Source organism: Limanda limanda, chromosome 22, assembly GCF_963576545.1.
Source record: "Limanda limanda chromosome 22, fLimLim1.1, whole genome shotgun sequence".
Classification (NCBI taxonomy): Eukaryota; Metazoa; Chordata; class Actinopteri; order Pleuronectiformes; family Pleuronectidae; genus Limanda; species Limanda limanda.
This window is the reverse complement of record NC_083657.1, coordinates 2,852,082-2,864,581: the sequence shown is the minus strand read 5'-3', so window position 1 is coordinate 2,864,581 and position 12,500 is coordinate 2,852,082. Positions and strand designations below refer to the sequence as shown.

Below are 12,500 nucleotides of genomic sequence, written 5' to 3'. Positions count from 1 at the left end.
GGACTCTGGGAATTAATGTAGTCTTTCCTCTAAACTAGTCCAATTAGTTTATTAATTATAAAACATATTCTTGATTTGTATAGTTTTGAATAGAGTTATTTATATTAATTTGGTGACCGGGGGGCTGGAACGGTCACACAGCATCGAACACCCGGTTCCGGGAGCTTCCGGAAGTTTTTAGGACGGAGCACCAGGATGTTTGTAGTCTTTTGTCTCAAACAGCCAAACAAGTTTAATTATAATCAATTCATTGATTATATGAATTATAATTTCAGCTCCCAGTGTTTTTCCTTTTAGTTCCACAAAGGTTTATGTACATGTATGTGTATATGTATAGATACACGTTTTATAAGGAATTTTTATTTTATGTGTTTAAATATGGATTCATAGGTATTTCATTGATTGTAGTAACTTAGGTTTATAAGGTTATAAAGTGACATAAGAAGAGAATATTCCCAAAGAGTTGAAGTACCTCAAATTTTTCACTAAACGCCGCCAAAAACAGATGAATTGTACCAAATAACCATCACAACAAATGTAAGAAATCATGATTTTATTCACAATTCATTATTTAATGGTGCTTCAGTAGAACACAGATATAAAACAGTGAATGTTCCTACTGTGTACTATGTTAAAATTGTTTTTATTGTTTTTGCCTCCATTTGCTTCCTGGTTGCATTTGACAGCTCAGGTGTCACTTTTCCCACAAAGTTACTTTTAAAATAGAAGTCATCATTATCAAAACAATATTGATTTCATCAGTAATTAAAATTCTTCCACAGGACAAACTTCAAACGTCAAAACTTTCACATGTGCCAAGTTATTTTCAGCAAAGAACACCATTTCCGGTTTCACAATTCAAAATAAAGTACTCAGTTCTCAGCAAATACTATTAATACTATATAATACTACCAAAAATTGGAAAAGCAGAAATGATTTAGGACCATTTTCATTCTTCTGAAGTATTGAAGTGGCGAAAAACCTTCATATTAATTTAATAATTTTATAGTATATTAAACTAACAAGGGAGTGAATCACTACGTCTGTGTCCTTGGGGGTAATTAATTTTTAAAACTTTATGTGAAGTTGGTCACATTACTTCGAAGCTATTGAAAAAAGTGTGATATTTAAAAAAAAACATTAAAATCACATTTGAAGCACTAAAAGAGAAGTTTCCTGTTTATCAAAGGTATTATTATTATATATCAGTGGGTCACATGACATGGAAGCTATTGATTTATTTTATGGTGAAGTAAATAACAATAAGAACAACAAGAATACTGTTCTTATTGTTCTTAGATATTACATGAGTAAAGTGAATTCGACGTGCTTTTGTACTGAAGGCGGCCGCTGCTCACTTCCTGTCCCGTAGCCGCTAGCCTCAGTTAGCTTACCTGGTGTCCGGTCCCCGCTGCAGATCCACTTGTTGAGTCCGAGGAGAAGAACCGGAGCAGCGGCGGTGTGCGAGGCTCCTGATCCCCGGAAACCAGACCTCCTCCCCCCGGTACCTGGAGCCATGAGCTCCTGAACCTCCTCGTTGTTGTTGAACCGGATCCGGATCCGAACCGAGGACCTGTCACCATGAGGAGCCGCAGCAACTCCGGCGTGAAGCTGGACAACTACGCCCGGATGATCCAGCAGACCATCATGAAGCACCAGGTGGGACCAGCATGTCTCCAGCATGTCTCCGGCATGTTGTCCTCATGTCTTCATCATGTCTTCATCATGCAATCATCTGTAGTGAAGTCAGGTCTCACAGGAAAGTGTCATGGCTGCGGGCAGCTACACACACTCCTGCAGTAAAGTCACATTTCGCAAGACAACTGTTTCAAACACACAAACACACACACACACACATAACATAACATAGTGAAAGCCTGAGTGTGTGTTTGTGGCAGTTGTCAAGTGTGTGTCACCTCATAAAGTGTAAAGAGTTGTTTTTGTATTGCGTTGTGTTGTGTTGTGTGTTTGCACAATGCATTTAAACAGACTCCTCATTAGTCCCAGACCTGGACACACAGATCTGTCCCACTTCTTTTTTTGGTGGACTTGATTATGTCCACGATACACAACTGTCCAGGGTTCCTCCTCAGTCTGTGATAACCCCCTGACCTCTGACCCCTGACCTTTGACCTCTGTGTGTGTGTGTGTGTGTCCCTGGCAGGACCCGGTGACCGGTCTCCTGCCCGGCAGCCCGGACCAGCCGGACGCGTGGGTGAGAGACAACGTCTACAGCATCCTGTCCGTGTGGGCCCTCAGTCTCGCCTACAGGAAGAACGCCGACCGGGACGAGGACAAGGCCAAGGCCTACGAGCTGGAGCAGGTACGTGTGTGTGTCTGTGTGTGTGTCTGTGTGTGTGTGTCTGCAGCTGAAGAGTCTGGACACCAGGAAGAAGAGTGTGTTGACAAAACTGACATTAAACCCTCTCTTCCTCTTCCTCTTCCTCTTTCCTTCTGTCTAGAATGTGGTGAAGCTGATGAGAGGTGTCCTGCAGTGCATCATGCGGCAGGTACGTTCTTTGTGTGTTGCTTTTCATCGTTCCTCTTTAACAAACACACACACACACACACAAACACACACACACAGGATGAGGGTTTAACACAGGAGCTGGACAATGTCTCAGCAATAACAGTTAATACTAGGGACAGGGGAATCGGGATTCTTGTGTATGAAGACTTTAAATCGCCATGCTGCCTCCAAAATCGATTTTTAAAAATAAAAAAATAAACATTTTTATTTATTTATTGGTTTATACGGGGGGGATATATGGAGGGAGCAAGTTAGATAGATAGATAGATAGATAGATAGATAGATAGATAGATAGATAGATAGATAGATAGATAGATAGATAGATAGATAGATAGATAGATAGATAGATTACTTTATTCATCCCCGAAGGGAAATTAAGTTGTCATAGCAGCCGGTATATTTGAATACAATACAATACAATAGAATAAAATTAAAAATATTGAGGTAGAAAGAATAAAAAAACAGAAGCACAAGATAAAATACAATAAAATAGGTAGATAAGGTGCAGTGGCAAGATGATGGTAAAAGTACTGATAATATGATGGTAATTGTATTGTTAGACAGTATATAAGAATAGTACAGTATATATAGTATATAATATAACATAATATATATTTATGTTGTATTATATACTATATATACTGTACTATATATACAGTATATATATATACTGTATATATATGTATGTATATATATATACTATATATTGTTCAGTATATATAGTATATAATATAACATAATATATATTTATGTTATATTATATACTATATATACTGTACTATTCTTATAGTATATAATATAATTGACCAGCATGATGACCAGCTCTTGTTTTTGCACAAGAATCTAAACATACCCAAGCACTAGCTTTGTATCGCCTACATGCAAACAACAATAGCCTACTTTTTGTTTATTTCAAAGTTTATATTCTAAGTAAACTTTTATTCATTCTATTTAATTTACCTTTTATTTATTGTTTAAAAGAAGCCTAAGTGGCATACATTTCTTAATCTGTCAGTTTGTGTGCAGTTAGATAGATAGATAGATAGATAGATAGATAGATAGATAGATAGATAGATAGATAGATAGATAGATAGATAGATAGATAGATAGATAGATAGATAGATAGATAGATAGATTACTTTATTCATCCCCGAAGGGAAATTAAGTCGTCATAGCAGCCGGTATATTTGGATACAATAAAATAAAATACAATAGAATACAATTAAAAATATTGAGGTAGAAAGAATAAAAAAACAGAAACACAAGATAAAATACAATAAAATAGGTAGATAAGGTGCAGTGGCAAGATGATGGTAATAGTACCATAACATTAACATTAACATTAAGTTAATGTTAATATTTGAAATAAAACTTGTAAAGCTCTAAGTGAATTTGACTGTGTTGTATTTGAAGGAATGATTCAACTTTTTTCCATGGTCCAGTATTTAAAAAAAAAAAATAACCAAAAGAAATTCCAGGAAATCGTAATATCGAATCGCAATACTTACAGAATCGCAATACATATCGTATCGCCACCTAAGTATCGTGATAGTATCGTATCGGGAGGTCACTGCCGATTCCCGTCTCTAGTAAATACTCTGGAGGTTAAGATCCAAGGATTTAAACAGATCTATTGATGAATCCCAGTTCTCTCTCTCTCCTCTTCTCCGTCCTCAGCTGGACAAGGTGGAGAAGTTCAAGTACAGCCGCAGCACCTCGGACTCGCTCCACGCCAAGTACAACACCAAGACCTGCGCCCCGGTGGTCGGGGACGACGAGTGGGGACACCTGCAGGTGGACGCCACCTCCCTCTTCCTGTTCTTCCTCGCCCAGATGACGGCGTCCGGTGAAAAAACTCGTCATGGATTGTGTTGTGATTTATTGTTCGGAGGTTGTCTGCATGTGTGTGCTCACGGTCACGCGTGTGTGTTCCAGGTCTTCACATCGTCTACACTCAGGATGAAGTGGACGTGGTTCAGAATCTCATGTTCTACATCGAGGCAGCTTATAAAGTGGCGGTGAGTTCTCATTGGTTCACAGGAAGTTCTTTGTGTTTCAGTTTGTGTGTTATTATTATAAGTTGTTGAGTTTTTTTCGGTGAAGCATTAACGTCACCGTCTGATTTTTCTGGTTCCCTGCAGGATTATGGGATGTGGGAAAGAGGAGACAAGACCAACCAGGGCATCACTGAGATTAACGTCAGCTCTATAGGCATGGCCAAGGTGAACACACACACACAAACACACACAGTAAACACACAGTAAACACACAAACTCAAGCTCAGGAGAATGGTGGGCAGCAGGTGAGAGGAGCAGAAGCAGCCGGAGCGATGGCAGAACTTTTCAAACAAATCACAACAGGTGCTCCGGTATCGTTCTCTGGCACGGAGCAAGGTGTCTGGTCTCTGTGACCTTTACGCTGACCTTTACACAACCCAGACCCACACTGACTCAGGATCAGATGGGAGACGTTGTGTACTCGGCAGGAACTCCCTTCCGTTTGGATTCATGTTATGTTCCAGTCGTCAGCCACCATTTTTAGCTCAATAAGAACATTTTTGTGATGCAAGCTCTGTCTGGTTTCATTAAAAACAACAACCCTGAAATTTAAAAACGCAACACAAACATTTCAGTTGTGAGGTTTCAACACAACTCGCTGTTCTCCGACCCGGTGCTGTCCTTGTCTGACAGCAAACCGGAGGTATCGGGTTCTCTGTGGTCTTCCAAGAATGGCCTCTGGCTCAGAAATAACACGGCACGCTCAGTACTCAGCCCAGTCAATACACACAGACACACACACACACACACACATACACAAACACACACAGGGTCTAATTTAAGACTTTGGAAACAGGCACCGCTGCAGGACGCCCCAAGCTCTATTAATTACGTGTCATTTTTAGCATTTGAATGTAACACACACTTACACGTAATTTTGAGGGTGTGTCTGTATCCAGATAATGACAACAACTGTCATATTTCAGTTGTGTGTTGTGTGTTGTGTGTTGTGAGTCTGTGGGAGATACAGATGTGATGTTGTGGTGTGTGTCCTGCAGGCGGCTCTGGAGGCGTTGGACGACCTCAACCTGTTCGGAGCCAAAGGAGGACCAGGATCTGTGGTGCACGCCTTGGCTGACGACATACAGCACTGCCAGGTACACACACACACACACACACACACACACACACAGACACACACACACAATTATACACATCGTTTGACATTGTTTAATCTTTTCCCCTCAGTCCATCCTCACCTCCATGTTGCCCCAGGCGTCCATCTCCAAAGAGGTGGACGCCGGAGTCCTGTCCATCATCTCGTACCCGGCGTTCGCTGTGGAGGACATCAACCTGGTGAACATCACCAAGGAGGAGATCATCTCCAAGCTCCAGGTGAAACTATTTCACAACCACAAGGAAAACAAAAGGGAATGTTAAAAAATATACAACAAAACTGTACAGAAAAAAAACAAATGTACATTTTTAAAGTCCCCAGATGCAACTGCAGAACCTTGGGGTGCTGTTTCTTTTTTAAAACCGAGCCAAACATTACTGTCTCCATCGTTCCAGTTTTAAAATCCTGACTTTTATAAAACTCTCTGAAACTGAATGAACGTGTATTTTTACATGAAGAGAATATATGAGGTTCTACATGATGATGTGGGTAGTTGTTACAGATCCAGGAGGAAGAGGGAAAGTGTTTTTATTAGGGCTGGGCAAGTTAACTCGTTTCAATCGAGTTAACTCAAGTGATGAGTTAACTCGATTAATTATTTTATCTCGCATTAACTCAGGTTTGATTATTTATTGTTTTATTGTGAAAGTCAGGCTTTTATTTTGTGAAAGTCTGTTGCTGACTGCTGCAGAACAGGAAAAAAGAAAATAATTGGCGGATAAACAATCGAGTTAACTCATCACTTGAGTTAACTCGATTAAAACGAGTTAACTTGCCCAGCCCTAGTTTTTATTAAAGCCTAGATGAGGAAGTACATGTTGAATATCTACTGTAACTGTGTAGTTACTTTTTAACTCGTGCATTTTATTAAATTAAACTTCTCCCGTTATTTCAGGGTCGCTACGGCTGCTGCAGGTTCCTCAGAGACGGACACAAGACGCCTAAAGAGGTAAAGAGTTCTGTCTCATGTCCACTCTCGTCTCTGGTGGAAGAATATGTTCAATCTCTGGCTCTGAGAAATATTAGAAAACAGGAGAAAAGACATATTTCTGTCTCTGATTCTGTCTCCACCCGTTTTCCCTCAGGATCCGAACCGACTTTACTACGAGTCCGCAGAGCTGAAGCTGTTTGAGAACATCGAGTGCGAGTGGCCGCTCTTCTGGACCTACCTCATCCTGGACGGCATCTTCATCAACAGCCCGGAACAGGTAGTCCACCCCTGCATGTGTTTGTACAAGTCGTGTGAAGAACATCTGTCCTGAGAGACGGATCCGACTCTGGTTCCTCTCTTCAGGTGCAGGAGTACCAGGAGGCTCTGGAGGGAATCCTCATCAAACAGAAGGACGGGTTGCGTCTGGTCCCGGAGCTCTACAGTGTCCCGGCAGACAAGGTGAGGAAACCAGGAGACAGGGTTGTTTGTGTTGTTTTATTGCTTTTTGTTCTGGTTTTATCGTGTTGTGTGTTTCCTCATGTGAACAGGTGGAGGAGGAGTGCAGGAACCCTCACTCTGTGGAGAGAGTGTCTATGGGGAAATGTCCTCTGAAGTGGGGACAGTCTCTGTACATCCTGGGGAACCTTCTCTCCGAGGTGAGTCGTCGTTTCACTGAATTTACTTAAAAACATTGAAGAACCTGTAATATGAACAATTTGCATACAAAGTAGGGCTGGGCAAGTTAACTCGTTTTAATCGAGTTAACTCAAGTGATGAGTTAACTCGATTAATTATTTTATCTCGCATTAACTCAGGTTTGATTATTTATTGTTTTATTGTGAAAGTCAGGCTTTTATTTTGTGAAAGTCTGTTGCTGACTGCTGCAGAACAGGAAAAAAGAAAATAATTGGCGGATAAACAATCGAGTTAACTCATCACTTGAGTTAACTCGATTAAAACGAGTTAACTTGCCCAGCCCTAGTACAAAGACTTTCTTTTTTTTTTTTTTACTTTTATTAGAACAAGTACCTTGACAGTGAGACTCACACAGCATGTCATACAATATTACAAGTGAAGATAAAATAAAAATAAAACACAAATGGCAGAAGAGTTATCCCAATGGGTTCACATAGTTTCACATTCAGTTCAGCTTGTCCAGTCAAATGTCAACAGAATGTTCATTTTAACAGATACATTATCACAGGTGTCCACTTTGACACATGGGAACAATGAAAGGGCACAAGAGCCTGAATCTTAACATCTTCTGAAACAAAAATGTTCTATAATAATAATTATATAGAGACCGCAAGTAATTATTAAAAGCATCAAGGGGCAAATCATACCCTCTGCATGTGTTGTATATACTTCAATCTGGCTTTGCTAACTGGTAACGATGCCATTTCATCATGACAGCATTTAATCTACATGATGATATATGATTGGTTAATCTAAATAAGGTGTTGATCGTGTCTCTGTTCTCGTATTAGTTACAAAATGTAATGCATTACTACACTATATAATGTTTTTTAACAACCTTATAGTGATGCCATAATGATCATCACCACTCCCACTATATGATCATACATAATTTTTCAATGAGAATTAGGTATTGTTCATGGTCCTGTAAAGGATATATAAGCTGCATATATATATATGACTAGATTGTTTCTCTATTGAAAATTTGTGTTATAAATGTCAATATTTTTGTTGACCTTTGACCCATCACCTCCTAAAACTAATATTCCAAAGATAGACTCCCAAGTAATATTTACTTAACTTCTTAGCTCATATAAAATTAATGACCTACAGGCCAAAGTAAATGTCCATCTGGAGTCGTAGGCTTGCAGTTAAACTTTCCATGCAATTCACAGCCTGGAGCCTCTAGGCCTATTGGTCCACGGTAGGTGGGTGGGGCTTGAGCCAGTTATCTGTCATCATTTTGTGGGCAATTAGCATCATAACTCTGATCATATACAATTCGTTTTTTCCTTAGCCCCCTTGAAGGTGTAGTTCCCAAAATGAGCTGTCTAAGTTCAAGATCTCACGTATCGCCCTCTTCACCTCCTCCCAGAACTTCTTTAATTTAGGGCAATCCCAGAAAATATGAGAAAAGTCGCCTATTTGACCACAACCTCTCAAGCAGAGAGGGGAATACTTCTTGTCATATTTTGCTATTACTATGGGTGTTTTAAAATATCTCATTCTTAGCTTCCAACTAAATTCTCTCCAGGTTGGACTACTTGAACATTTGTGCCAGGACTCCCGAGAGCTTTCCCATTCGTCATCTGTAATAATGGTGTTAGCCTCCTCAAAGACTTTCTTTATTTGTCATTTTTCAGGGTTTCCTTGCTCCCGGGGAGATCGACCCTCTGAACCGGCGTTTCTCCACCATCCCCAAGCCGGACGTGGTCGTACAGGGTGAGTGACCCTGACCCTGACCCTGACCCTGACCCTGACCCTGACCCTGACCCTGACCCTGACCCTGACCCTGACCCTGACCCTGACCCTGACCCTAACCCTGACCCTGACCCTAACTCTTACCCAGGAAACACCGTGAGGCCCTGAGCTGTTAAAATGATGCTTGTCTAAACCATCTGTCTCCTCTTGCAGTTTCCATTCTGGCCGAGACCGAGGAGATTAAAGATCTGCTGCTGAAGAACGGCATCGAGGTGGAGACGGTGGACGACATCCATCCCATCCACGTGCAGCCGCCCAAGGTCCTGAGCCACATCTACGCCCGACTCGGTACAAGAAACAGCTTTTTAAAGAAACTTCATTCCATCACTTTGCAGTTCACATATTTTGAAAAGGTAAAATCATATATAATCGAGTCACCTTTCTGTTTCTCCTCCTCCAGGACGGAACCCCCGGCTCGGTCTGACCGGGCGACCCTACCGGAGGATCGGGGTGTTGGGAACCTCCAAGTTCTACATCATCAGGAACACCATGTTCACCTTCACTCCTCAGGTCAGCAGGCAAATACAAGACGTGAAGATCAGTCAAGTTTCCAGCTGTTGTGAAGATCAGACTAATTAGGATTAGGGTTGCAAAATTCCGGGAATATTCAAAGTTGGAAACTTTCCATGGGAATATACGGGAATAAACTGGAAATGTTGTGGGTGATTTATACTAACTGTATTTACCTTGTCATATACAGACATAAATATAAACATTTTGTTTTGTCATAGGCTGATTTGAGCCCTGAGGAAACTTTGGGCACTTGACTTTATGCTTCTGCATCGTTGTGTCATTCTTAACATAGGTCTTTGCACAGTATTTGCAAATGTACACAGCCTTTCCTTCTACATTGGATGGGGTGAAATGTCTCCACACATGAGAGAGTGCACGTGGCATTATTCTGTAGAATAAGATGAGAAAAAAGTTTGTAAAAAAAACACTAATGCAATGCCAGAGATATAAATAGTTAGCCAAACAATTGGAATAGTCTGTAAACATATTTTACAATTGATGGATCAATGAATGGAAATAGGCTAGATGAACAGATGAACAATCCTCAATCAGCATGCTAATATATTTTCCCAGTAATATCATTGAAACTTACCTGACTAGTCCTTCACTCTACAGCAGGCCTCAGTAGCCCTGCTGTAGAGTGAAGGATGCTGGGAGTTATCTGTGCATGTGATGGAAGAATGCACAGTGGAGGGTTGAAACTCAACGTTCCATACATCTTTAAAATAGAGTTTTGAATGATGTTTTTATTGCTCAGCGTTTAATTTGCGTAGTTTTTTTTTTTCAAAATTCCCCAAATTCCCGAGCTAAACTTCCCATGGAAAGTTTCCGGAAAGTTTCCATGGGACGTTTACCGGAAACTTTCCGCCACTTTGCAACCCTAATTAGGATCATAGAAATGAATGAGGGAAACCTGAAAATATATCAAATATACAAATTTAAAGTCGTGATCTTTCATATTTTCTGGCTCCAGTTCATCGACCACCAGCAGTTCTACCTGGCGCTGGACAACAAGATGATCGTGGAGATGTTGAGGACAGAGATCTCCTACCTGTCGTCCAGGTGGAGGATGACCGGACGCCCCACGGTCACGTTTCCCATTTCACAGACGATGCTGAGTAAATACACACACACTCACACACACACAGACACACACACTCACAATGTAGAGAAAACCCACAACTGAACGCTGCTGTAACTTGCTGGAGATGATTGTGACAGATGAAGCTGTGACTCTCAGTCAGTTCTTCTCTCAGGGAATCGAACCCACTCACCAGAGTCACACAGAGAAGTAACATTATGTGTGTGTTCCTGTTGTGTGTGTGTGTTTCAGCTGAAGACCACACAAACCTGGACCCGGCCGTCCTGGCCACACTGAAGAAGCTACAGGACGGATACTATGGAGGAGTGAGGTGAATGCTCCTGTAGAAAATGAACTCCTTTGACACAATGATTGTATATATTCGAGATGTTTACAATTCATGTAGAATTAATTAATTAAATGAATAAAATAAAGTAAAACAACGAGAAAATACCACTTCTACCGAGGGATGATGTGGAAAGTTTTGGCCCAAGTCGCCCTTGATTCCCAGGGTGTAAAATAACATTTATAATCATAATAAACTTTGAAGTTGCACACAAAACTCTTCATCCTCTCCTCTTCCTCCTCTTCCTCCTTCCCAGGATCCAGACGGGGAAGCTGTCAGAGTTCTTGACCACTTCCTGTTGCGCCCACCTGAGTTTCCTGGACGGTAAGGGTCCCGGCAGCATGGGCCACCGCACAGAGGCGTGTGATGATGAGAGTAGCGACGATGGATACGTGCATGAGTTACGTTATGATGATGGTAAGAAGCCTCTTGATGGAAATGATGACACCAGCTGTGGGAAAATATGATTTCATTTTATTATGTCAAGCTGCCAGTTGGCGTTTCTTTGTTTTCCATCTCTATTAACAAAAATTAAAACGTATGAACCTCACTTTAAATTTCAACGAGTAACTTTTAATATTCCTCACCTGAAAGAGATTGAACCTAAAATATGTCATCAAACATGATTCATAACAATTTCCCTGTTTTATCATCATTTAACATCACTGACCTTTGACCTCAGCGTTGTGTTTCTGTGCTGTTTGCATCTCTCTGTTGAAAATGAAGCTTTGAGTTTCTCAACCTTTACTAGCAGTCGTTGCTTTGATATTTTAGAAAATAGATTTCATTGGACTTGAAAATGTTGAGAAACACGACTTTTGTTTGCTCCTGCTTGTTGATAAATGAGACTTTATCAATAATGTTGCATTTAAATGATTAATAACCTCGATCATGCACGATCGAGTCTTAAAACTGACGCCTGAGTTCTGTGCACGTCTTAATTTAATATACACGCATGTTGTAAAATGTCTTGTGTGACCGGCTGCATGTGCATGAACCTGCAGAGGATCCTAATATATTTACATTTTGCATTTTAATTGATAATAATAACTACAATCAAACTAAGCTGACTCATTAATGCATTTATTTTCACAGGTACCTCTCAAGTCATAAAAATAAATGTGGTTTTATTGTTAAAACATTTATTCCTGTCAATATATGCTATAAAAGAACAACACTTGTAATTACTTAAAGATATTTTAAGGTTGGATGATTTGATTTTGATTATTGGGTTCTCTCACTTTTTGAGGACCTGTAGTTAAGAGTTGTACACTTAGATTAGATTAGATTAGATTTATTTATTTATCCACACAACGGGGAAATTCACTTGTTACAGCAAATAAGAGAAAAGAAGCACAATAAAAAAAGATCACAATATGTACACTACTAAACTACACGTAATGAAAGTGGGGAGAAAGTGGAATGATGTAAGTGTTATTGTAATGAAAACAAAAATATTGTAGTAATA

The 12,500-nt window shown here is 40.2% G+C and overlaps 1 protein-coding gene across 3 annotated transcripts in view; it reads left to right on the top strand.

Moving 5' to 3' along the window:
- Window positions 1-1,431: 1,431 nt before the first annotated feature.
- phka1a (phosphorylase kinase, alpha 1a (muscle)) overlaps window positions 1,432-12,500 on the top strand; it is a 20,031-nt gene continuing 8,962 nt past the window's right edge. For all 3 annotated transcript variants that reach the window (XM_061066539.1, XM_061066538.1, XM_061066540.1), the window contains exons 1-18: window positions 1,432-1,659; window positions 2,165-2,323; window positions 2,463-2,510; window positions 4,208-4,376; window positions 4,466-4,548; window positions 4,672-4,752; window positions 5,586-5,684; window positions 5,776-5,922; window positions 6,600-6,653; window positions 6,790-6,912; window positions 6,999-7,094; window positions 7,184-7,291; window positions 8,975-9,053; window positions 9,246-9,380; window positions 9,493-9,602; window positions 10,579-10,723; window positions 10,939-11,017; window positions 11,289-11,449. In XM_061066539.1, the coding sequence (XP_060922522.1) occupies window positions 1,582-1,659; window positions 2,165-2,323; window positions 2,463-2,510; window positions 4,208-4,376; window positions 4,466-4,548; window positions 4,672-4,752; window positions 5,586-5,684; window positions 5,776-5,922; window positions 6,600-6,653; window positions 6,790-6,912; window positions 6,999-7,094; window positions 7,184-7,291; window positions 8,975-9,053; window positions 9,246-9,380; window positions 9,493-9,602; window positions 10,579-10,723; window positions 10,939-11,017; window positions 11,289-11,449 (1,954 nt within the window). In that variant the 5' untranslated portion in view covers window positions 1,432-1,581. The remainder of the gene's footprint in view (window positions 1,660-2,164; window positions 2,324-2,462; window positions 2,511-4,207; window positions 4,377-4,465; window positions 4,549-4,671; window positions 4,753-5,585; window positions 5,685-5,775; window positions 5,923-6,599; window positions 6,654-6,789; window positions 6,913-6,998; window positions 7,095-7,183; window positions 7,292-8,974; window positions 9,054-9,245; window positions 9,381-9,492; window positions 9,603-10,578; window positions 10,724-10,938; window positions 11,018-11,288; window positions 11,450-12,500) is intronic.